This window comes from Pyrgilauda ruficollis, unplaced genomic scaffold (assembly GCF_017590135.1).
Source record: "Pyrgilauda ruficollis isolate IOZ18807 unplaced genomic scaffold, ASM1759013v1 scaffold28, whole genome shotgun sequence".
Lineage (NCBI taxonomy): Eukaryota > Metazoa > Chordata > Aves > Passeriformes > Passeridae > Pyrgilauda > Pyrgilauda ruficollis.
In genome coordinates, this window is record NW_024524155.1 from 456,611 (window position 1) to 484,210 (window position 27,600).

Consider the following 27,600-nt stretch of genomic DNA (forward strand, 5'->3'; position numbering starts at 1 on the left):
AAATAGTAATTTTCCCAAATTATTGTGAGAATAATTGAAGAAAATTTCTCATTTGAGAAAAGTGCTCTTTTTTATAAAGAGAACAAATTGTTTAAAGAACTTAACAGAAAATGTTATCACTGTTATCAGAATAGAAATTGCAGAAAACAATCTTTATTATGTTGTTAAACTGCAAAGGTCTCTATCTCCTTTACATGGCTAAGACAATGAAGCTTTTACTATCAATTTAAATCAACACCTCTATGCAGGATAGAGGGACACTACTGCTTCGCACACACACCGCTGTCTCATGCGACTTGCTACTGACCAGCAGTTTTCCACATGCTTACACAGATAAACTAAAATACACCCTTCAAAGATGCTCAAAGAAGTATTTTCTTACTTCATTTCCATCCTGCTCATTAGTTGAGGACAGATGAAAGTAGTTAAAAAAAGAAGCAAGAAAGAGTGATGAGGATGAGAGAAACTGAGAGAGAGTGGGATAGAAGGGAAAGAAAGTGAATGAGATGGAAAGAAAGAGAAGGCAAGGAAGGCAGGGAGCAGAGAAAGGAGGGAAAAGAATGGACAGAATCAATTATGGAAAATTTACAGAACTACAGGAGTCTGTCATTAAAAGATACTCCAGCATACGTGGATCCGACTTTGACTGGGACTTCCACAGGTACAACTTGTTCTAGGACTAGTAAACAGCAGACAAGAGTCAACTTTATCATTTACTTGGAATATGATGTAATGCTCATATACCAAAACTGTATCATCCTTCCAAAACCCTTCAGATTCAGGAAGAGTAGTTTTCTGATCAGCAGAACCACTGAAAACTTATTTATTATAAGTGTGTTTTGAGGCTGAGTTTCTACATTCATTTGCTGTCATCTAATATAGTGAAATTCGCATTGCAGCTTCCATCATGAGAGTCTGTGTGCATGCAATTTTCACTAGATAGGTGCCTACCTTTCATAAAACATCAAAGAAAATAACATCCTTTTGATTTCTTATATGTCAATTTAGCAAAAATTAGACAATAGGCTGCAATATTGTTGGGTGCATGGAACAGTCAGAGATAGACAAAACAATTGCACAAGTATTGTTTCCTCAGAAAACCCAGCTAAATGCATGTGACACACAAGAGCTGCCTCTCTAGAACAGTGGTTCAAGCAAGAAGAGTTAACCACAGAATCTCTCAGTAGACAACTCAGTCATTAACTGCAATCTTATCAATTAAATTATAGTGTACACTTGGACAAAAATACCAAACAGTAATGAAGTTATTAACATATAAAAACATACAAACAAAAAGAAAAAGAACAGATCTACAGCAAAGACTTTCAACAAGCACACAGCAAATAGAAAGATGAAGAGAACACAAGTCAAGCTGAACATTGTGGAACAAGCTGAACAACAATGTCCATGAAAGCCAGTACAATGGTTCTTTCAGCAGAAGGGCACTTTTAAAAAGTTATGGCAGAGGAAGTAAAGATGTCTTTCCATATCTCTGAAAATGAAGAGTTTGATTTCTAACAGAGAACAAGACACAATATGTAGGTATAAGCTTTCATAGAAATATAGATAATTGTTGCAACTTGTTACTTGTTACAACTAGGGTTGCAACAGGAATGGTAGTGTATAAGAGCTATGGAACAAGGAGTATGAAAATGACTATGGGCATCTTTACTTCTCATGTACAAAATCTAGTAAGAGATCATTCTTTCAGATCATCCTCATAGAGAAGCATTCTCTCTTTCACACAGGAGCCCACTCAATTTTGGTTAACTGCATCACTTTTCAGTTATACAAATACAAAGTGATGTTACATGGTCAAATAAGTTACATTTTGCATAATAAAGCCTCTCAGTTACACAACAGACAATACAAAGAGATATTAAGATGGATGCATATAAAAGAATCCCAAGATACTTCAATATGATACACTGGTTTAAAGGAGCACTGTGAAAACCTTCCAAAGCAAAAACAGTTCATGAAAATTAATTATTTAACTACCAGTAATAGAAGGACATTTGTAAGAGATCTAGCATACATTATGTTGTAAGAGTTTCTCCTTGGTAATTGTACAGATTTTCTTATGAAGGGTTTAAAGTACATTTAGGACCATGGATAACTAAGTCAGACAAAGGTTTTCCACTTATGTTATTTCACGTATTACTTTTCAATAGCAGTCAAAAAATAATTGAAATAAGGGAATAATCTTAAATAGAATATAGACTCTTGGCAGAAGCTGGAAGTTGCATTCTTCAGGATGGGTGAAAAATTTCTGAAATAAATATTTTTTTTTTAAAAAATCTACTTTACCAGTAATAGTGGCAGCTTCAGCAGACAATGGTTGCTGATTGAGACTACTTGTTTCTGAATCTATGTGGAGTGTAGTTAGACTGGCCACTTCTTGTTCCTCAGCACTTTGTTGCTGTCCTGAAATTGCATCAACGTCAGTAGGAGCTGGTGTCCCCGCCTCAGTGCCAAAGTTGAAATCTGTATGAGGAAAGCATTGTATTAACTTACAGCATAAAAATACCACTAATATGAAAAAACCCCAGGACCGCCAAACTGAACAGAAACCTTGAATGTGCATCTTCTATGCTACTAGCACACTGTTGCAAAATTTAAATAAAATACAACAGCAGAAAGTATTGACTATTAGGAATATTCTCTTTCCTGTCATAAACCCATGAACTGGTGTCTGCAGAAGACATTCTTGTTGCCTGTCTGTATTCTGCTTTGTTGTTGTAAGTGCATCTGCATCTGAATAACGCAAAAATAATGCAATCATACATTAAGGAATTTATTTTTGTCATGGTTTGACCAGGAAGTGAGGTTTTGGGAAACTTATGGTCAAACCAATCAGTGGCCAGATTTTGGATTGGCACCGGGTGTGGCCACTGGGGACTTGGATACGCCTCTGAGAACACACAGGGGTTAAAAGCAGAGCACTCCCAGAGAGACTTCCTCTTTGGAGTCCGGCAGGTGAGCGGATCGGATCTCCTTGTAAAATTTACAAGCCGGAAGAAATATTCAAGTTTATTGTGAAAGCACTAACTTCAAACTGAAAATTTTACAGCAAATGACACTAACAAATGTTGTCCTCAACATTAACGAAAAAAATGTCAGGCTGAAATGTAGGTTTAAATGCCATGACTATTTGCATAATGGAGACATATATAAAAATTGTAATTTCTTCCAAAAATTCTATGTACATATTATTTTTATCTTATATATATATGATATCATAATTCCTACCAGCCATAATGACCCCTTCGTTAAACAAGAGTGGGAATAGATAAATAAAATGAATGAAAAGCATTATGTTATTAAACAAAGCACACTAATTTTAACAAAACACAATAATTGTACCATATTACACTTAATATCTTGATTAATCTCTAGCTACACAAAGACCACTGTAAAAATATCAGAAGCCATTCTTCAAGTTTTACCTAATCACTTTCCAAAAGAATTAAAATAATTTCCAAAATAAATAACTTTTAATTTTCATATTTGGTGCAAAACAGATAGATACGCTCCACAGAGGTTACAATATTTCTTTCTAACTCCTGGTCAAGTATGTTCTCCTCTTTGCGTAGTAGTACTCCAGTGCTCTTTTGTTTTGGTATAACTAAAAAAACAATAGCCTCTTGTAAGAACCTTCCTTGTTCCATTAACTTGCTAATGATTTCAATGGAAAATCAAAATAATCTCTCTCAACAGAAAACTGCTGGCATACAACTTTATCCGGGGGGAAAAAATAAAACAACAGATGAAACAAAGGAAATCTGCACTACATTAATCAAAAATGCTATTACTTTTGGAAAAATGTACTTGCTTTCAAATTTGCGGCTCTCATACTGGAAGGCGCTGAAGGAGTCGGAGTGGCTGTCTGAGCTGATGAGGTCACTGCTGCCCGCGCTGGCAGGCGACGTCCACTCGGAAGGCACACCTGGGTCATCCACAGGACGCATCTGATTCTGCTTGTTCAATATATCAGGAAGGTCTTTAGGAACTTCCAGGCTGCCAGGGCTGCTTCCTCTTCTTGTCACATTCTAAACGTTGAAGATACACAATTATCTTACAATCTTGGATGGCTTATTTACATAAAATGGAAAAAACAGTCCCACATTTGGTGAAATCAGAATGTAACAAACAGCTCTTAAGTACCTAAACCAGAAATTGCCATCATTCTAAATACCAAGACTTTCCAAACCCCCAAATGAAGAACCCATGCAGTCAAAGAATTTCATAAATACAAATTTTATCTGTACAGTGGATTTTTGGACACATACTGTAAAAGTCTGAGACTCAGAGTAGCATGGGCCACATGGTAGGTAAGACATGAGAGAGCAAAATAGTTAAAAAGTACATTACATCTAAATAACTAAAGAAAACTTGCAAATCATGGTTTCAGACCAAATGGCCTATAGGCCACCACACTATAATCAAAAACTTAATTTATAGAAGGAGCAAATTAATTTATTAATTCTTGCATTGATCATCGTATGATTAAAACACCACTTCAGTACTGGTTTGGAACACAAAAGACTACACATAACAGAAGTAAGGCATGCAGATTTGCTCATTTACAAGTAAGGTGGTGACCTATTTGAAGTCTTTCTTTAAGGCTTTTTTTTCCACAGATAGCACTGTTTGCTTGAGAAAGAGATATCGAAGTAGAAATGCCATTTTATGAAATGGCTTGAAATTTGTATGCATTATGAGACTAAAGATGCCTTCCTTTTACAACAGGCCCAGTCAGTTCTGCATTCTTTTACTACTCTACTACTAATTTTAGGATAACTAAGACTAATAAGCTTTTCATGATGTGGTTTTAGCATTCAATAGATAAAGAAATCTAAAATTAATCTTAGTAAGTTGGTACTATTTTAAGGAGGCATGTCTGTTGTGTGCTACTTGAAAAAAATGAGCAATAGTTTTGGTAGTTTGAGTATTTACTCAAACTTATCTCAGCTCTTTTCTGCTACCTGAGGAAAGTATTACTTCTCCAAACAAAGAGTAATCCTTCCCTTTCTTTCTTCTGGAACCGGATGTGATGATTTCTGGTTTATTAATTTTCAGACTAAGTTAACCTTTTTCACAGACTACAAGTTAGCATTTTGTTGTGCAACTCAAGACTTACTAACAAGAATACTTTGTGCCAACAATCAAGTTTTATAAACATGAGTTCAACACAAAAGAGAAAAAAAGTATACATATGGACAAACTCCATAGATCTTCTCTTGCCATTTATAAAAGATGATGAAAAATAATCTTTTAATAACTTTGAAGAATCTTCTTCTGTCCCTTCTTGTCACCAACTTCTCTACTGACAATTTTCTATAGGAATATGTCTTACAGGAGCATGTCTTCAAATGACCTTGAAAACTTTAAAGAAAAAGGAACTAAACCATTTTGAAACAGTATCTTTAAATTGTTACCCATTCTGTTCTTAACTTGCAACTTTTTTTTTTTTTTAGTATTTTCCCTTTATTACTTAATAAGCACTTAATTCTTCAAATCAGTTGTCTCCTTCTGTAAGCACTCAACAGTAACCAGAAATTCTTAATTTAAAATTGATTAAAACTTATTATGAATGCCATTCCAAACAACATGATGCTTTTGGAAAAGTGTAAGAAGGCAGCAAATGGAAAGCTGATTTGATTAAAAGAGCACTATTTACAAGAAATTATTCAACACTTGGAAGTGAAATACAAAAATAAAGAAAAATATATATTTGAGCAGTTTTGTGGTCTGTTGCATTGACTTTACCTATAGAGAACAGTACTGTACTACAGCATGTTACTCAACTACATGCCATGCTGAGGACTGCAAATTTACATTTAAACTAGCATTCTGAAAATGTCTATGTACAGGCAGGCATCTTTGCAGGTGCAATTAAGGCTGCTCCATTCAATGAGACTATTCATCTGACAGTAACTTCTACATTGCTTCCACGATGAAGATTCAATAGATATGAAAACACAAATTATATACAATGGCAAGAATCTATGCCAAAGGCAAGGAATAATTAAGCAATATTCTTAATTCTTCATAAAAGCCACAGAAATTCTTTTTAGTGAACTGATTTATCATGCCATTGACAAGTTCACACATATATGGAGACTTAAGTATTGAAGTGTAGCAAGTTTAAAGGCTTACCAGTGCATTACCACTGCGGAGTCTCTCAGCTATAAATTCGTCCATGAGGTCAGGAACATTTGTATTGCTACTGCCAATATCACTATCAATAGGGTGCAGCTTTTGACTCATGTCCTCTCTATTAGCTAAAAGCAAATGAACAACCATTTATAGTAAAGAACGCATCAAGACATTTTCAAAACAAAATGTAACAAATGAAAAAAACCTGCTAGTTAACAGAAATTCAAAAATCAAAATTGCCAAACATGCATTTTAAGAATGTCCCTCTTTTAAAGCAGATTCTACTTTCAGAATTAGTATGGCTTCTTCTTCCCACTAAGCAGGGGTTAGTTGATTTCCAATTCCACCTTTAAGAGCAGGAAGCTTATAGGTAAGCACTACTCAAAGTTGTTAATGCTTGTTTTAAGGATAAAGCATATGTTCTTCCTCCATATCACAAGTAAGTAACAAATTCTAAAAAAATTACGATTTCTTCAGGCTCCTTCTTCATTGCATTCCTAATGAAAAGCCATGTAGTGAGAAAAGTAAACTAGGTTGTAATAGATACTAATGACAAATGGCAATGTGGCACTGTATATAGTTAGTATGAATAGTGCAAACAAAATGTTACAGAATAAAATTACATGCTAATACATGGAATGAAAGTTCTAACTCTAGATGATCAATGGTTATGAGCAATTAATGAAGTTCACTCCTTTATTAGTGTTATATTTTTTGATATAACTATACTGTTCATATTTAGCTGTGGCTGTTACATCTGACTTTATGATATCAGCCTTTAAAATCTTCAAGTTATTCCAGTTCATGTTATCTTTATACAAATTTTTCCCTCAGTGTCATCTCTCATGAGACCACAGTGCAGTTTATTCTAACAATGAGTTTCTGTTAAATGTTGGATTTTAAATAACAGGCACTTCTAAAATTGGTACTTCCTAAATATGACTTTTTCAGAAGTCTAATTTCTGAAGAGCAGCAAATAATTTTTGTGACAGTACTGCTCTCAGGTGCTGTGCTTACAGAGACTGCCCTCAGGTGGCATTAACATCATGATGCAGTATGCATTGCAGAATCCTTTGTTAATCATGCCAGCATAACAATGGGGAAAAAAGAAAACCTGCATTACTGCTGAAAGTTAATTTATTGTTCTTTTATGGTTATTGTTCATTTATAGGAACTAAGACAATGTATATTAGAGTTGCAGCCTTCTTTTTTGATCAGTCCACAGAGGTCTCATAATTAGCAGGCGAAAGACTATCACAAGACCTTTACAAACATCCAAGATTCCAAGAAAAAAAGAAAGTAATGGAAGATGTTGCCAAGATTTAACTGCAGCCATTTGGATGAATGCATATAGGAAGGCCTATGACATGGTTTGAAACAGACTCGAATAAAATCTTATGATTAGACTCAGAGAACTGTTGTAATAAAATCATTCTAGTAATAGCAAATTGCTATTTCGGACTATTTAAAAAAAATATCTAAAATTACCTCCAAATGTAAATTTGAGGGGCTCTTTTTTGGTTTTGTTTTGGAGGAGGAAAAGGAGGAAGAGGATGAGGAGGAAGAAGAAAACACACTAAATGAACCAGAAATACAATTAGTTCAACCTAGTTGGTTGGGAGCCAGGTCCTTCTGACAAATGAAAACTACACTCAGAGTGGAATAACATATTCTGATAAAATATGCATTGCCAATACTTCAGTAGGCTTAATTTGAAGGCTCTGCAATGTAGATAAAAATTCAAAAGTCTCAAGGCTTAATCCTTTATTAGGTCATTTACTGTCTCTTCCTCTTCCCTAATCTGATGATCTTCAGCAGAAAAGAGGTTCAACTAAGTATCTTGAAAAGGAAAATTAGTAATTTAAAGTACATAAATGTAACTTATGCTGGGAGAAAAATCAGCTGGCTATAGGCGCATGCATAACCAAACAGGGAAAGCAGTGATCATCCCAAAGCCTTTTGATTGCTTATCAGAGCTTGCTTCACTTGCATTAAGCCAAACTGGTGCTGCCTTTCTCCTTTTGCGCTCTGCACACTGTTAGTGCTCACCTGCAGCTTTCCTTCCAAAATAGCCCATTACATGACTGTACAGATCCCTCAGTGGAGCCTCTGCTGGCATTCTGTTCTGCCTCTGTGGGGAAACATTTGCCTTCGGCTTCGAAAGAGCATGTACAACAGTTTTATAAACACCACCCAGGGAGCCCTGCTGTTGTGCCGACTCCTGACCTGATGTTCTAAAGGCACTACGACATTGGAACTGACTAACGGCAAGACCTTCTTTCTGCAACACAGCTGCTTGAGTTTCTGCAGATTCCTTAACTTGCTTGCTGCCAGCTGAAGCAGTGTTGACTGCCTCTAGATGCCTATATATTCCAGGTCTAACCAGCTCTGTGGCAGCTGATGAGCTACTGCTTGCACTGGTACTGCTGTTGCTGCTACCACTACTGCTGCTACTGAAGCCACCAAGTTTACGAAGTCTTGCTTTCCAAGCAGCCTCTTTGTTCTCAAGAGGATTGTAAAACTGAACCGATTCTGTAGATGGCCTAAAAGTAACATGAACGCTGTTTCTTTTTTTAGTTGTTATTTTCATGATTTTGGCCCTATGAGTTACAGTTTCAGATATACTTCTTTTAGCTGGTGCCAGTTTGCTTGTGCCTGTGATGTGAGGCATTTGAGGATCAACTTGTGCTTTAGGAAGAATTTTCTTTGCATGGACAATACGCGAGTTGGTCACTTTCTCATTAAACTGGACACTTTTATGCTTTTCAGCTACCGGTGCTTCCACAACTAAATCTACATCAGTTTCAGTGGCTGCTTGCCTATATAGATATCTCTTCCCTTCTTTGCAGCTAGGACTACTGGACCCATGATCAAACACGCTTTCATATTGTTTATCAATATCTAACTGTCTGGCTTTATTGAGCGCTTGATTTTTTGTAAAAAAGTCTACTTGAGTAGGTGCAATATTACTCATAAAGCCACTTGGGTTTTGTTCTAGTTGCAGCTCTGTGTTATTGGCTTTTTCTGCAACAGTGTTGCTAGTTGTGCATTGACCAGTCTGATCTCTATTTTCTAATCCATCCAGTGGTAATCTATCGTTCCTACTTACTGATGTATCAACTTCATGAGCAGAAGCCTCAGATTTATCTATCTGAAAGTTACCGCAAAGTTCTTCTTTTTCTTTAATAAGATATTCTCTCAGAGAGGAAAGGAGATCATCTTCACCTTCAAGGTCAACATACTGGTTTTGTTCAAAGGCAGTGTTTGCAAATTCTACCGGCCCTATTAAATGACAAAGATGGTCATAAATACTATCCCCAACTTCCAAGGAGGACTCTCTGCTATTTGTATCAGTGATATGACTTTCAGTGGATCTATGCATTGAAGAGGTCTCAGTGGAATTCTGTAAGCTTGGAGCATGATGGGATGAACTGTCAATGACAGGAACTGCACCTTTGGCTCGTTCAACTGCGAATGGTTCCAGGATGTCAGAGGTGCTGCTGCTTCGTGGCAGTGGCTGTTCTTCATTTAATGCACCAAAAACTTCACTTGGAGCATCCTCACTCTGAGAAAAATGTCTGACTCGAGGTGGACGTGGAAGAATTTGAGCATCATCAATGTCTGTAGGAAAAAAGTATATGTAACATGCACCAAAATTTACATACAGAGACAATATATATCTACCACTACAACCTAATGATGTGAGTTTAAAAGCCAGAAAAATTCAGAACCTTGTTTTCTTAGGTACAACAAAAACACTTTTTTCAATACTAGAGTGTTAAAAACACACGGACATAATATCAAGTACAGAATGCAATATAAATGAGTTAGACCATCAGAACACAGTTTTAAATGTTAACATGCATGAGACCAAACAGTGAGGTCATGTAACGTTTGGAAATACAGTTAAAGCTAGAGCTGTGCCAATAAGTTCAATAATTCAACCAATATTATTCCAGCTAGTTTCTTCAGGAAATGGTTATTGGAATACAAATGAGCTCAACAGCACTACTCCCTTTAGTGGAATTTACATCTTCAGAAAAATGGGCAACTCCAAAGAGAACAAGGATGTTTTTTGGAAAATTGGGGTTGTCTGTTGAAGTGGCAAATCATTAATTAAAATATGTATATATGTATATGTGTGTATATATATAAATTACTGAGATTTCTGAAAGAATACTATCACATGATTTTAAGTATTTTGATAGTGTACCTCTAAGGACTAAAGCTTTTAAATGACAAGCAAGAGCTGGCCCTATACAAAAAAGATGACTATACATAACAGACAATTTAAAGATATGCTCTCTTCCCCCAGAAGAATGTTTTGTCCCTCATCTTCAAAATATGAAACTAAATACCTAATGAAGGCTTACCTACTCCTCTTCTTCCAGTTTTACTCCAGCAAATGTAACATTTATGAGTATTACAGAATTAAGTACTCTGATACCAAAAAACATCCTGCAGCCTCACAACAGCCAACGTTAAAGTAAACCCACTTTGTGTATGAAAAGAATATAATTTGTTATTACCATTTAAATTAGTGATTCCTTGTTTCTGTTGAGACTCTTAATATGTTAGTGTCAGTAAAAATCAGTTAACTGTAATGAAACCTGCAGTTCCAACATGGATCACCTAGGAATTGTACAGAAGTATCTTCAGCTCATTTCACATCATCCACAAAAATAAAGAACCTTGATGCATCTCTTCAGATTTCCTACTATGTCATAAGAATACTATATACTATCGAATTACCACTGTAGGCAAGACTAAATATCCTTTACAGATGAGTAAACTAACTGCTATCCCTTCCAGTCCTTTTATGAGATAAGCACTTAAACAGCAAGGTAAAACCAGTTTACTCAATTTTCTGCTGGTTTCTTTTTGATAGAATCTTTCATTCCCTAGATTAATTTTTTATTACCTAGTACTTAAAAAGTTGTAGAGATGCTTTCAAATTCAGGAATAACAGTAAATAGCTTAAATGAACACCAGCTGAAGAGTTATTTGCCACAATAAACAGACTTACCTTGTTGTTCTATCTAGATGATTTAACTTCAGGACTGCAACGGTGAATTCACTTAATATCAGAACAAAATTTAAGCCCCTTTCCTTCCCCTAACTTTAATGTGTTACAGCTAAAATAAAGTAACTATGTACGTAATTACATTTTAAAATATTTCTATTATTACTAAATTTTATATATAAATATAACTAAGTATTTAATGTATATTTCTATATATATATTTCAGTAATATTGAATATTGATAATCTGAAGTCCCCTTAAAACCTATTTTGAGCTGCTTACGCTTTTCTGACAATGTCAGAGATGGAGCTGCACGTTCTTATATTCTCCTTCGGAACAAAGCACATAAACCAGGTGAATGAGATACGTCCATATTTAACTAAATATGTGTTCCAAGAAGATGAAAAGTGCTATTTCCATGCTCAATTTTACAAAGAAGTTAAAATTTGAGAGTAACAGTTTCACCTTATACAAAGTTTACTGAACTGTAAAGAAGCTGTTAGACAGGAAATGGAGAGAGATCTATATTGGAAAAAGAGAATAGGCATCCAAGCTATCTCAGAAAATAAACATGAACTGAAAAATCATCGAATACAGCATTTTCTCTTCAGCTTTGATAAGTGACGAACTTCCCATCATTGTTCTTGTTCAACTTACTACTAACTGCATGAATTAACACCCTCTGAAATGAATCATGTCTCTCTCTAACTGAAAGTGTTATTTCAAACTCCCTACTGACTTAGGCACGGATTAACAGAAGTTATGCTAGCATAGTCTCAAGCTATTTCTTACAGCTGTAAAGAAGGGACCATAGGATTCAGTCAAAAGTATGGACGATGCTATATATGAAATTGATACATGCAACTATGATACAGTGATCTCATCTTGAGCCCTCAGTATGCATTTTTCAGATCGATTATAAACTCAACCTTATCTAAAGCAGCAGCCTAGAAATCCCATGCTGTGCATGCATGCAGTGATCATGACCTTCTAGGATGTTAAAAATAATCAGACAGAGAACTCACAATGCACACAAAGCAGCTCCACACATTGAAATAAATTCAGCTAGATTCATTTCAATGTTGATCCAAAATTAATTTTAGGTGCTCACATATTCATGACAAGCACATACAAGTACACATTTTCAGACAAACATGTGCTTGCACCAATATTGATTCCTTTTTTGTAGAATGGGAAGAAACTAAGGAAATGAAAAATGTTATTGCAATACCAGCACTGAAAACACAGACAATATTTAAAAACCCAAATGAACTGCTCCTGCACAACCAGGGCTCACCCTTGCACACAGGTGTACAGTCAGACTGGGACACCCAAAACTCCCATGGGGTTTGTGTGCCAGCAGGCTGACCCTGTGTATCTGACCCTGAGTACCCTTAGGAGAAACACTGCCCTGATTCCTCACATGGTACAGTATGGAAAAGATTGTAATTGGTACATCTGGCCAACCTCACACAATCACTACTGTCCTAAGTCAACCTTGCCTCTCCTTTTGCTGCTAGAAGGCAGAAAGAGAAGACAGCTTTTCAGCATCAAGTGTGAGATAGATATGCTAAAACTATATACATAGATAGATATACATACTCATGGACAGACACATTCTGACAAGACATGAGTGCTAATGGAAGATCCCTGCATAACACTGGGGCGGGTTTATATTTCATCATGCAAAGACTGGGAAGTGGAGAAAAAATAACATGTTTTGCTTCTTAGCTTTCAATAGTTGGGGTTTTTTTAAAGAGAACACAGGCATTCTGTGAGTTTCTAGGATTAAAGAATAATTACAGCCATACTGACATTACAATTATGATTTCTTTCTATTTCATCTTAATGATTACTGAATTATTTGGGAGTAAGGTTTAAAGACATATGAATCTCCCATTCATGTTAATACTTGACTCTTTTAGTCCCAGTAGATAAGGAAAAATCTCCCACCCACAACTAATTAGTTTGTCCACTGCTTCTAGGAATCTTGCCTACACTTCACTGACACTTTTTTCAGGTCTTGTACCTGAAAATCCCCAAGTGTTACAGAATAAATGGTCATTTCCCTAGTTATCTTGTAAATGTGTAAGACTGGATTTCTTATGATTCTCACAGACTAAAGGAAAGTTCTTTTTAGAAATATTGCAGATTTGCAATAGATATACTATACTAAATCACTAAACACCTTAGAGTATAAATCACTTCCACTTTCTAGACACTACTTGAAAAGTTGCAAATATTCTGCACATGGAAATACAGCATAACTGAAATTACATGAAGGAAATACAATCTTAGGAAAATCATCCTCTATGATACTAGATGACTGGATGCCAATATTGAACTTCTGCAACATATTTTATCAACCTACTGATTGATCTTCAAATTATGTCTCACAAATTATACTAAGGTTTTCTGCCTTACTCTTGAAAATTAATATAGAGTACATAAGGTAAAAGTCTGGTCATAAATGCTTTCTGTTAGACTACCTGCCCAGATTCACCAGTGTTCAGTGGGTCCACCTCTCAATGATGAGTTTCACAGCTAAAAAGAAGCTGAAAACTACTTCCAAAAACTTAATATTAGGCAGCCTGTTATTCTGGAATAATTTGAAATGCCCTCTACTTCAGGTTGTGTTGGAATATAAAGTAATTCTGGATAACAGGGATATTCTTATAATCCTGTAGTAAGAGGAACAGCTGTCACAACTAGCTAAACATCATTCATTACCTAGAACACGCAACAGAAACAATTTGATTCCTTCCCAAATTACATGCTGTACATCTGGAAACAGAAGGCTTTTAGAAAATAATATATTTAATGTAAGAAGAAAAGGCAAGAAAATGATAAAGCTTCATGTTTAAATAAAAAGGGAAGAAGAAAGAGAGCACAATTAAAAATGCAGAAAATTAAAAGCGCAAAGTGCACTCTGATCCAGTGGACTGTGTTTCTCTTTCTCTGCTGCTTCCCCATCAACACTCTAATAGCTTGTTTTTTTCACTAGAGCTTTTTAGTTTTCTGACAATGTTCAGGATTCTTGGGCACATCATGAAGCTGCTGCAACACTCATTTGTTTGAGAAGACATCAAAACCAGGAAGGGCTTAGGACTTTTTCTATATTAGAAGTGCAACAGTCTGTAATGTCACTTTACTTTTATAATTACATTGGTCATGCAGTTTTTGGATTGTATGAGTATCAACATCAAGAAAAACAGAAGGAGAGCCAGCAGGTCTGGGACACATTAAAAGTAATATGCAAGCCAGGACTTTTCAGGAATATGGATGATAAAACTGACTACAAAAGCACTTTGTTTTGTTTAAGAGAGAGTAATTAAGTATCAGTGATTATGTGATGAATTAGTATTTCACTGTGAAAGCTCATAACCCTTCTGTGGGTGTTCTTAAGGTCTTCTTTAAGCACTGACAATTTCCAACATCACTATGGCCAGGTAGGACACATTTTCTAATGGGTTGTTTAGGTACCATTGTTATAAAATCTCTATCTTCTAAGTTATAATCACTTGTATCTCAGAAGAGATACTCTTTGCACTCAGACTTTTATTATTTATTACATATAATTTGTATTTTATTAAATTTTGTTTGTGGTGTCAAGAACTGTATTCAACTACTTTGTAATTGTTCATTGTGAAAGTCTGGTCTCTCTAGAGTGGGTTCTTTTGAACTTTCCTGATTTTTCAATAATGTTTTCAGGCTGAATACTAAGGCATCAAGTTTCTGTTTCACAACAAGAATTTTGTGACATGCGACACATGACAAAATGCGATTATGAAGATACAGTTCTTGGTACTTCTTGGGTAACAAAGACAGGCAGGAGAGACAGAAAAGAAAAAAAAATTTCATAAAAATATTATTGCCATGAAGTCCCTATATTTGTATGCCATTTTGATTATATATAGTCCTCAAACTGTGCTTTCATTTTTTTTCCACGCATTGATACAAAGGCATAGTCAGCCATAACACATTACGAATTTATATGTGTGTAATATCTGGAAAAATTACTTTATCTGAAAACATGTATTTTAGAAGTCTGTGCTCACTCTAGTTGTTGAATCTATTTGTTCAAAGAAAAGTATCCAAAGTAAGCTGCCGTTCAACTTGTAGCCAACCACCCTGCTTGACCAAACAGAATGTTGAGGAAAACCACAATCCGAAAAAATTGATCATTTGGAAAATAACACCAAAACATCACACGAGAATTCCACACTACAGATTTTTTTTTTCATGTTTTTATATAGTAATGAAAACCAGGCATACTCTAAAGGGTATTATATGATACCATATTCTTTTTTCATGGGAGCTAAAGTGTATCATCATGGTTGTTCACACAACATCTATGACACTGAATTAAAAAAATTTACACAGAAGGATGTAAATGGCAAATCAAAGTAAAATTTCTTCCTTTCCCTCCCTCACTCATCAAAAAAAAAAAATTTAGATTAGTCGTACTCTCTGGTAGACAGATATTGTATTACTGCTTACCAATAAATTGGAAAAGCTGAAAGATTTCTCAAATTTTCTTTTATGATAGTAAACATTGGCACAGCACTAACTTCTAACAGTTCCAGAATGAATTGTAAAATGGCATGGTATCTTGCAAAACTCAAAATATTAATTCTTAATCTCTTCCCCTCTCCCACCATCCCCAAAATATTTTTACTTTGAAAAATTTAATGGTTTAGCAGAATTTGAAAGCAGAAGGTTTAAAAAAGTGATAAAGGGGGTGCAGAAATTAGCAGAGGTGGCACTACCTGAAAGCTCATCAGAAAGGGGAGTGAGAACAATATCAGGCAAGAAGGGTTTGGAAGTATGGATCAGAACAGGAGCACTTTTAGCACTGCGTATATAGGCCGATGGCAGAGCACATTCACCAATGGATCGGCTTCTCATGGCTTTAAAAAGGAAAAGAAAGAAGTGGGGAAGGAAAAAAGAAGAGTGACTATAATGAAAGGCTTGTGTCACAGAAAAAGCAGCAACAGAGAAAACAAAGATAAAAAGGAAGAAAGTTCAAAAATTAAAACATTTCAGCACGGCAGATATTGGCAGAGCTGTAAGAAAGAAAAAAATCAGTGGACACATAAGACATTCTGAGTTTTCAACTTTTATGTAAAGCAGCAACAATGCCTTTATTGTGACGATTACAGAGATTTTGCATTTGAAATCAAGAAGCTAATTAACACATTTTCCCACTGCATCAGGGGTTGAAAAATCAAAGTTACTCCACAAGCATTCTGAATTTGATTTTTTTTAACAGGAAAAGTAACTTGTACTACATTTCAATGTAGTTTCTAGTTTCCTTTGATTTTATCCTGAAAATGCATCTCTGTATCATACATATGCCCATACTCTTGAATTCATGTTCTCCAAAAGAGATTCAAAATCATAAGGAGAAAATTATCAGTTCAGTGGAGAAATTTGCAATAAAGCTTGTTATAGTTCCACATTAAAAATGAAAAGACTGAAGTGAAGTGTTTTAACAACAAAAAGCATTAAATTTTTTTTTTATCCATGGGGTCTGGCTTTTAATTGATACTGGATAAATCTTGCCAAACTGATGTTTATTCACCTTTTCATATCTCACATTCTGCAACAGTCCTACAGAATACAAAATGTACATAAGAATTGTGGTATTACAATCAAGGTTATATCTGCAGCTTTTCTAATAGATTTAAATGAATCTTGGACATTTGCTTTTCTCTGTCAGAGTAAGACACAGCAAGAACTAATACTGCATTCAACCTCAAAGTACTCTGGAAGTTCTTAAAAAAGTAATATCCTGTGCTTCAAGTAGCTTCGTTTCATACTGTTGTAAATTTGCTAACTTGTTTTAAAATTATTGCTGATAAAATGCTTAAGGAAAATTCAGAGTATCTAGCATAAATATTGCCACTGCAATACTTAATCAGTCTGAATTTTTCTCTATATATCTATTTTTTCAAAACAACACAGACTTAGGATCTTGGTGCTCCTGATCTGCATGGGAATCCAATGTACGTGAATGGAGTGCAGTGAAAGTTGAGCACATCACACTTCAAAACCAGGTTAAAGAATAATTGCTAATAATAACATGCAGGTAACCTGGGTAGGTCACATTGAGCAGAAAATACGTTTGACAAATGCAGCACAACTTAAGTGGAGTTCTAAATTCAGTTTGAAAAAACAATTCAGAAAGACAGACCTTTTAACACTGCTCTAGTAAACTTTGTATGACAGAAACTATTTTTTTTAAAAAGGGTAATTATGTGTAAGGCTCTAGTATCAGTTTGATTAAGAGATACAGTAATAAAATTCAGGATATAGTTATAGTTAGATGCATATCGTTCATCACTGTGAATCTTACACTGAATGTAGGCAAGAGAAAAAATAAAAACCACACAGTAAATATCAAGGATCTTTTCCAGGCTAAATTATTCTAAATAAATCAGGCTTTTGACATTGGATACTGTGTTGATTACAAATCTTAATATAAAGTTTTTCTTTTAATTTGACTGGACTTTTTTCCACCATATTACATTCAATTAAATAGTTAGGTGGAGGCAGACAATATCAGAACATGTAGATATTTGATAGGTTATAACCTTCCACTGTTGTCTACATAAAAGCAGAACAATAGGTAAGTAAATTCTTTCTGACACGATATTTTTATAGGACCACAACCTGCTGCCTAAGCCAAACTCCTGTATCTAACCTTACAGATTTTTCAACCCATATGCATACTTTGCTTAAAGGCCCTTTCAAAAATTATTTAAATAAGCTCAAGCTAAAAATGTACAACTGCATATCAAAACAGCTTTGATTTTTATTTGAGTAACACGCACACACACATATTTGGTGCAGCAATAAATGTGTGCTGGCATGATGATGGCTCAAAAAATAGAGGTGCAAAAATGTACACAAAAATGTGTACAACATAAAACAGATGAGAAAGAAACTCCAGCTTTGTCTTACCATAAAATATTCAACATGCACATCCCCCCTACTCAGATATTAAGAGTATACATTACTCTCAATCAAAGGGAATGTAATACAAATCACATATCATGCAATACATTTAAGGTCTGACTCAATTCCAGGCTTAGCTTGCAAACCTAACGATAAACTGAAGGAGAAGATCTGACCAGCAAAGTGTTCTAGATTTTACTTATTGTGATTATATTTTTATTATTTGACCCTGAATTTAAGGCACAGATTAAGAAGCAGCTGGACAGCTCTCTTTGCACACCAGAGAGACAGCAACAAACAACTATTTTCAGGCAGTTAAGATATATGTAACATTTGGTAACATTTTCCTCATTAAGATCTAAAAAAACTGAGGAGTTTGGGATTCTGGTTCCGGCAACTCTTTTTGGATTTATTGTCTTTTAAAATCATCCTAGCAATGCTGTGATGCTGAGATGCTTGTCCACAGCTGGTATTCTGCAACATTAATAAAGTTGAAATTTTAACTGGTTGCAGTAATGCAAACTTGGCTTATTAATATCAAATATGTAAGGTAATTGGAGGAAAGGAACAAAACCATGGAAGCTAAAGTGCAGTGAAACTAAAATCAGATTACTTTGCTGCTAATCAGGTCAATATATAGCTTGATTAGGATAAATTCCAGTCATTTCAAGGCTAACATCATATAAATAGCCATCTTTCAAATTGCAGCAAAACAAAAGCATTAATAAATTGACCAAACAACATAACCTTCTGACAGAATATCTGAAATATTAACAATTTGTGAAGGAGAAATTTTAACATGAGCTTTATCTTGTTAAAACAATTAAGATTTAAAACAAAACCACCATTACACTTAATCACAGACTACAGAGAAGCAGAAATTACATTTTAAGCATCTGTGATCCATGAGGAAAACTAGGTGCTGTCAGCATGAGATACAGGAAAAGCTGTGTAGCATTTGAATATGCAAAAGAGACAGGAAATTTTGGAGTAGGGAATTAATTGTGCTGTAAGGCATACAGGGATGAGTTCCCTAATTTCTGTATGCCTTACAGAACAATTAATTCTCCCACATAAGAGTCTTAGGAGAGAAAAAAATTTAAAATGGAAAATTTTGAGGAATAGTCAAATAGAAACTTTGTCTAAATAACCTCTGTGACTCAAAAAAATTAACTTCAAATATTTTTGGAAAAAGAAAGAAAATCTTAATTTCTGAAAAGCTAGCACAATTATATATTCAACTGCTGATATGCATCCTAAATTTTTAAAACTGTCAGAATGTACCTACTTCCAAGAAGTATCAGCGAAGCAACAGCACACAATAACCAAAGTCACTACTACTATAAAAACAGCAAAAAAGCAAGAGATATTCCTTAAAAGGTTCTTCTTTAAATACAAAATTAGAACCAGCTTAACTTTCCTTCATGTAAGCAATAGCACTGAGATCAAGATGAGACAACAGAGTAAAGAAATTTGTAGTTCAGTTCCTGTTAACATAGTCTAAGAAAATCATATGAACACAAATGAGTCTTCTTTTGAGGAGTTCACCTAAAGCATTGTTCAGTATAACTCATTTATAACACAGCAAAGAGTACTTGCAAGTAATAAAATTCAGAAATAGGTGACTTCAGAAAAGGAGAATTGCACACATCAGTCAATCTTTCATTATTGTAATATTCAGGGTAGAGTAAAAGACAGCACATTTAATAAACTATGCAGACTTATGAATATTTTCCCCAGTTTTCTTCGCACAGTTTGAAAATACTCAACCCATCTCATGCAGTGTATGAAAACACACACTTAAAAAACCTTCTCTTACCCACCTATCAGCACCATAGCTCAAACCACTCAGCTTTTTTCTCCTTCATATACATAGTATTATTTTCCAATCCAGCTTAAGCATGTGATCAAATTCATTAAGAATTAATATAGCAACTGCATTACTTTCACTTTCAATAACTGTAATTCTAGTAAATACAATCTATTCAGCTACCCTCAAAGCACATAAGGCTGCATAATTCATGCTTTAACTAATGTGCACATCATTATAGATAATACACCTTTGTGGAAAGAAGCCATCCACATTGCTACAGAAGTCAGTTATTAATGCCTTAGCCTTTCCCAAATGTCACTTTTCTCAGCTCCTACAGATACTTACCAACTGTTTTCTGCCGTACTATGCTCCTTGCCTTTTCCGTTCCCGGAGAGCCGGTGGTTGTAGCGCTGCGCTGTCTCATGGGTGCCTGTCCAGGCTGGTCACGGCTCCAGCCTCTGGAAAAGGACTTATCAACAGAAGACTTTGGGAATTCATGCCCAACGCCTGCAAAAATAAAATTGCAAATCTATTCACTACTATTCTGCTATCAGATTACTGTAGATGTGTTCTTTCAAAAAAAATTTAAAGCTGGATGGAATAAGTTAAGTTACCAAAGCAAGCATTAATTCAAAAGCTCAGCCAGGACTAACTGAGGGACACTCAAACTTTTTCAGAAATGTTGGTGCTATTAAACTACTGTCATTCTCTTTTCTGAAAAAATGGGCTCACACAGGTAGTAGTCTGATACTACATGTAACTTTTCCTTTGCTGCTCCTACTAGATAAGATACACGAAGTAATTAATTTCAAAACATTAATAAGGGGGGGATGGGGGGGAAGGTTTCCAAATAATTTTGCAACATTGAGGAACATAAAAAAAGGATAACATAATTTTACACAAAGTGCAAAAGCAAAAAAAAAATAGATTATGGGCTCAGAGAACTTTGGAAATTGACAGAAAATACTATAGAAAGATTAAGATGGAACAAATTCAGATTTTACATATATATTTAAGCAAATAAACCTCATATGAGGAGCTATCAAAAACAGCTTGTTAAAAAAAAAGAAGTACTGAAGTAAAGAATATTTGTAATATATTTCCTTATCCAGATTGAGCTCATTACTAATCCAAACTGACACAATTACAATCATTAAAGGGGCATCTCTTTGGAAAAAGTGAGCTCTAGTCCAACATGTTCATTATTACTGGCAAACAAACAGGGGCAAAGAAATTTGGCATAATTGTATGGTATCTATTAATTCTAAAGCTGGACTTGACTGTGCAACTCACATTTAGCAATGGAGGCTTTCTCTGAAACTCTGTCACTAAAAGTTAACATAAACTTTCCTCATGTTGCTCAGGTGATTCAAAATGCTTTTAAAAGCATATATTTAAATAATTGTACACATTCTTATCCTATACTAGACTGTTCCTTTTTTTGCTGTTTGGAGTTTTTTTGGTTTTGTTTTTTGGGGGGGTTTGGTTTTGTTTTGGGTTTTTTTGTTTGTTTGTTTTCTTGGTGTTTGTTTTTGTTTGTTTTGTTTTGTTTAACCTGTGTTTTTTTTAGTAAGAAAAAGAAGAAAGCTGCGTAGTATAGGAAAACAAAAAATGCATGGTCTGGAACGACCTCTCAAGGGCAACTACAGAGAGATGTATTTCTGCCTAGCTATCACACAGCAGAAACCAAAACAAAATGCTGAATAGTGACTCTGCTTAAGATGAGGCACAGAAGTATGTGAAATGTTTTTAGCAAAAAAAAGCCTATAGCAACATCCTCTTTAAGAGAGGGAATCCACATAGGTGGCTTCTTACTGACAAACCCTAAGATAGTACTAGGAAGCACCTTCCCTCAGGTTTGACTGAAGAGAAAAAAAGTAGCCTAAAAATAACATGATTTCACATCTTTGTTACACACCCTAAATATAATCCTGCCTCTCACTATTAGATCACAATGCTCTTTTAAAAGGAGAATATTATCATTATCCATGTTTTACAAAAGTGGAAATGAAGTGATTTCCAATGGTCACAACCAAAAGGTCTGTCTCCAAACTTAGAAAAGAATCCATGTTTTGCAACTTTCAACCCAGACCTCTCTCCAGGAGGACAAACTTCCTGTCCCTTACCAATTCCAAAACTCTGCCATTGTAAGCAGCCACCTCCTCTTCCCATTTTATTACAGAGTATTTTATGCATTTTTTAGGAATCAGTTTAAAAACAGGTACCACTCATGGATTAGTAAACTATACTTTCTCTTATGTAGCCCACAAGGTCTCATTGTAACCAAACCTGTCTTTACGATGGCCCAGTGATCAGTTAGTACCAAACAAAGCTATGTTCATCTTACATTTCATCTTTTAACATTTCAGGATCAATATTCCAATTGTGCTTGTAATGGCTTAGTTTTCACCAGTTGAGTAGTGTTTGTTATTTTCAAGAAGTTATGATTGGGACTCAACAATTTAATTGCTTTGATAAAAGGAGAAAGGCATAACCCACTACAGTGTAACATTTTAGTTTAAATTCAACACACTTTGAAGAACTACATTCCATATGTGCCTATTTGCAGAAATAACACGATCATGTTGTGGCAGTTCTAAGAAGATTTACCTTAAAGAAACCTGAAATAAACAGGGTTATTTTGGGTGATAGAGATGCCTAATTAGGTATACAAAAAAAAGTGAGACCAAAATTGTCCTGTGCCCAATACCAGCTCAAATTCAAATTATGTCCATACAGTGTTGTCTTACCTTTGCCTTTGTGTTTTTTCTGTTTCTGCTCACTTAATTTATCCAGTGGCAGGTCACTGAGGTCCAGGCTATACAAGTTTCTAGCTAATACTTTAGTAAGTGTCTCCATTGTCAGTGACCACTCAGTGGCCAGCTCTTCCCAGTATGTCAGTGATGACATCACAGACAGCAAGTCATCCCAAAGTTCTCGAGAAATGTACACATTTAGATTTGCTTTGATCCAAGCTACTATAAGAGTCTAAAAGAACAGAGAAAAGTTGGATTGTGAGCATAAGCTAACAACATTCAAATGTTTCTGTTTCAAAGAAAACTTCAAACTGCCACAGAAATTTTTGTGTAGTCCTGACATTCTTTTCCTCACCAATACATACAGATTTTTAATGAATTACCAAGTGTTAACAGAGTCAGTGTTAACTGACTTAGACACAGGAGCAACTGGTTTGACCCTTATCTTACCCTGTGTATTCTTTTTTGCTCTGCTAAAGTCACTGGAGACTACAGATCCTAGTCACTGGGAACTCACCACAACAGCACTTTGCAACTATAAACTCTGAAAGGATTTGCTACAGCTTTCTGTAAGCAATGACAGAATTCTCTAAGGAATAAAAAAATCCATCAGTTAGGAATGGATAACACAAAACATTTCATGCTGACTTGAGCTAATTTTGCTATGGCAGCAGGCTAAAACTGCACACACTGCCAGTAATCTTTGCCAGTTATTCCAACCCAACTAAAGGACAGCAATCCTTGAATTTTACAGTACCTCAAATGCTGCTGCCACAGTGCCATTAAAATATAAGACAGAAAGCAATAAATGTAACCAGCTCTTTGACCCACAGCATTCACATCATCTGGGTAACATACCAGTGATATAAGATGACAAAGTAGCCAACAGTGGTTGCCGTATCCAATCTATTAATGAAAATTAGGCTTAATTAATTGAAGTGAATTTATGTTTACTCGCCTGGAAAAGAGGTCCTGCAAGTCTTCCAGCTAAAGTGGAGGTTTTTCTTCCTTGATACTGCAAGAAAGTTTGGGGTGGTATTTTCAGCACAGATTCAGTTACCCTGAGCAGCACAAGCAGCATCTGCTCCCTGCAAAACAGTATTAAACTTAGAGTTACCATTTTGCTATACCTCTGTATATGCCAAGGTATTTTTAAAGGTAATAATCAGGCCTTATTTGCTCGAACACATTCCAAAAATGTCATAATGATTACAAAGACCCTAACTTGGTTACTGCAAAAAAAAAAAATATTCCAGTCTTTTTTCACGCTTAAGAGTGAGCACTTCTTCCAAGTAATTCAACTGCTATCACCTTCAATGGTCTGAAATTAGAGGCAAAGTTTTAACTGTATTTTCCATCTGAGCTTTTTCTATGAATTACAGGTTTTGGTAACTTTACATTATCATTAACATACTCCACCAATTATTTTGTGTGGCACAATCTTTGCCATTGTGGTCTAGAGTCAGTTCTTTACATTGATGTGAAACTGGGAAAGAAAACAACAATCTAGTAGAATCTGTTTACTGTTATGACTCCCAAATTTCCCAGTGGCCAGCTAAATTGGCTCCTCAGAAGAGGAAACAAGATTCACATGACATGTAGGGCCAGCTTTACTTACCCAGAGTTCAAGACAGATTGAGTGGAAGTCAAGTTAAAATGGAATAAATCAGATATTTGAAATCCCCTCACTACTTCTTCTTTGTAATGGAGGATGGAGGCAATATAGCACCTGATTACAGACTGCTATTTAAAGGAGTGGGAAATACTAGTAATTCCTTTAAAGCAGAGTCTCCTGTACCTGCTAGGCACCATAAGAACTGGAAAGGCACAACACTTACATAGTACACAGACTCCTGTATACAATTACAGGTCAAGAACAACACACATCTGATCGTAATGATTATCCATGCTTGTCTGGGGCTTTTAAAAGAATTTTTAAATAAGGCTGTGAAGCTTCATATGTTTCAACATTTTAACACTTTGATACATGAGCAAAATGCCCTGCAAAAAATCATCAGTAGCTCCTCAACAATAATCTGTATATCCCAGCTTAGTCCTTTTTGCACTGAGGTCTAAGCGGCCACAGATTAACCAGGAGCTTACTGGAAGCTTTAAGAGAACAGACAATCTCTCCTGTGCTAAGTTGTCTGTGGTGTTCAAGTTTGTGCATTTACTGATTTAGAGGAACTGGTTCATATGACCAATACCACTCTACAGTGTTTACGACCAAGTAAATTTTCACATTTCTGTTGTGAACTAATAATGTAAGTTAAAAGCACTAATTAAATTAGCATTTTACCATGTCTTCTTGTCCATAGTCACTTGGACTACCATGTGGCGGTAGATATTGAGAACGCGTTTGCACATATCAGTGTGTTCATCCAGCAGAGATTTAAACTCATTTGCAGGTTCAAGAAAAAATATATTTGAAGAATTTATTATAAAAACCTGAAAGCAGGAAAGAGAGGATGTCATGATCATGCAACACTTTGATGTTTTCAGCAATTCAGTGGGTAGAACCAGGAAGAAAAAAATCTGTAAAAGAAAATCTTTATAAGAAAAGGTTGTACATGCACACAGAAGTGCATGTTTAAATATGTCAGTTTGAAGTAATGATTAAGCAACAACGAGACTGACCTTTTCCCTGTTTTTTCTACAAAACCTATTTGTATATTTTTGTTCTCTTAGATGATTCAACTAACTACTCAGTATGATTAGTTTAATATGATAGGACAAAAATGTCCCAGTAAGAAGTACACTGCACAAAAGTTCCATCCCTAAGCCAGGAACTGACCAGTACAATATATGGTAAACTGCTTGAAATAGTCCTGGTACACTGTGTGTGTCTCAGCATGACACAGCCTGTATTATGTTCTGGGAAACTAAAGCATTCATCCCACTGGGATCAGTAAGGCTTACCAAAAGCAGGAATCTTGACACGTTCCCGAAAGTGACTGACTTCAGTGGGCAGTAAATTAGGGCCTTCAGAATGAAAGTTACGAAAAAAAAGTAGGCCAGGACACTGTAGGAGCTACAGAAGCAGTTACTGAAGTGTTACTATATTTTTATGTAAGTTTAGAAAGCACTTGAATCTCAAATCTACATTTTCAATTATTTTTTACATGTACAGGAAGTCATTGGTACTAAAGTCATAACTTCCCTCTAATGAAAGCTTTGGATTTTTAATAATTAAAAACTATTAGTATGCACTTTTACATTCACTAGCCTCAACTAATGAACTTAACCTACTCTAAACGCCTAGAAATAAGTCTGTGCAAGCATTAAATGGGAAAAAAACTCAAGACAGAAGTCTTGGATTATTGATTCACAGGGAAAATCAAACATGGTTCCAGGTCAGGAAACCTCTCAAATTAAGACATGGTACTGGATTAGAATGATGTCTTGACTCTGTTTCAGGCTACGGAAAAAAAAAAAAGATATCTGGTAGTCAAATGAACCTTTGTCTAAAAAACTTCAACATGCATAATCTTCAAGACATTGTCAGATGTGTAAGCCTCAGTAGTATATTGCAAACAGATACAGATACTTTGTACTTTTTTTCTCAGTAACACTTCATATTCTAAAACGCTGTTGAAAACAAAGATTATGAAGCTTAAATTATTTTAATGTATTTGAATTTAAAAGTGATTTCAATTACAAAGTTTGTTTATATGTATAACAGTGTACAGCACAAAAGAAAACTCTATTCATAAAATTATTCAAGCTGTAGTAAAAATGAGTTTTCCTTAGTATGGTCACACGCAGCAGAAGTGCACACTGTAAAGTGGTAAATGCACATTATTTTATTTTGTTTAGAATCAATTTTCTGCTGGATATAAGAACATTATGGAGGCTAGAGTAATATACCCACCTGTACGAATTTATGTGCACACACACATACATAAAATGCACAGACTTTATAACCATAAGAGTATTTCAAAGACCTTCAAATTATACCCTCCCAATTTTCCACAGCTTCATCTTCAGTGAAGCATCTTTCCTAAACATTTGAAATTAACATGATTTCTACCCTGTCAAACTGCATAGAAGCTGTTAAAAAACATCTGTTAGGGTACAACTGAACTCTTGCTTTCCTTAATGATATCACCAGAGAGTTATGGCGCCTCATCAACCTTTTCAAACTGCTGTAAATTCAGAAAAAGATTAAAAAATATCCCTGTACACCTTATTAATAGGACTAAAAAAACTAGAGGGTTGGATGTTTTGGCTTTTGTGACCAATAGTGTAAAAGCAAAAAGCCTCTAAACATTCTCATAAAAAGCTTAATTATATTTAAAGATGTTGCAGTAGCATGAGGATTATTTTTTCTCTAATATAATACAGAGGAGAATGCATGTTCCAATGCAAAATTAATTTTTTTTTATTGTGTTACCCATCACTGGTCTATACATTGTCCTACTTCAGGTCAATAAAGATATAGTGAACCAGTGTCATTTGTCTAACCTTTATCATCATACTTGTTGCATATAAAATAATTTTAAAATTTAGAGATGCTTTACAGATGCATGGGATTCCCTGGCAAAATACTGCACTACATTCCACTCTCTATGTGCTGATAACAAGAATTTTAGGTAATTTCAGATAGATAATTTAGATAAAATTAAATACCAAGTCTGTTTCATACCTGCAATACTGACTGCACTCCAGCTCGTACATTTTGCTCTTCAGTATCAATTTCAGATGTTTTATGCAAAGCGTCTTCATAACAGCCATTTCTTGCCCAGCTGGAATTTCTAACTCCATGACCGGAGTTCATCCCTTTTTCCTGAAAGAGATTTTTTCTTAGAATTCCACAGAGTTTTAGACAAGTATTTTGGCTTTATATTAAATGAAAAAGTATATAATAGGTACTAAATAATAAACAACAG

The 27,600-nt window shown here is 35.1% G+C and overlaps 1 protein-coding gene across 14 annotated transcripts in view; it reads right to left on the minus strand.

Moving 5' to 3' along the window:
• The window catches only part of RALGAPA1 (Ral GTPase activating protein catalytic subunit alpha 1), a 130,612-nt gene that overhangs the window by 74,409 nt on the left and 28,603 nt on the right, over positions 1-27,600 (minus strand). For 10 of the 14 annotated variants that reach the window (XR_005955480.1, XR_005955478.1, XR_005955476.1 and 7 more), the window contains 10 exons: positions 27,357-27,497; positions 25,011-25,159; positions 23,670-23,799; positions 22,706-22,943; positions 20,301-20,462; positions 15,952-16,092; positions 8,209-9,780; positions 6,160-6,284; positions 3,833-4,049; positions 2,308-2,484 (listed from right to left, as the gene is read on the minus strand). Coding sequence is in view for 4 of the 14 variants with exons in the window: in XM_041471840.1 (XP_041327774.1) it covers positions 2,308-2,484; positions 3,833-4,049; positions 6,160-6,284; positions 8,209-9,780; positions 15,952-16,092; positions 20,301-20,462; positions 22,706-22,943; positions 23,670-23,799; positions 25,011-25,159; positions 27,357-27,497 (3,052 nt within the window). In the remaining 10 variants the exon portion in view is untranslated. The remainder of the gene's footprint in view (positions 1-2,307; positions 2,485-3,832; positions 4,050-6,159; positions 6,285-8,208; positions 9,781-15,951; positions 16,093-20,300; positions 20,463-22,705; positions 22,944-23,669; positions 23,800-25,010; positions 25,160-27,356; positions 27,498-27,600) is intronic. The other 4 variants (XR_005955485.1, XR_005955484.1, XR_005955483.1 and 1 more) reach the window with 3 other exon arrangements.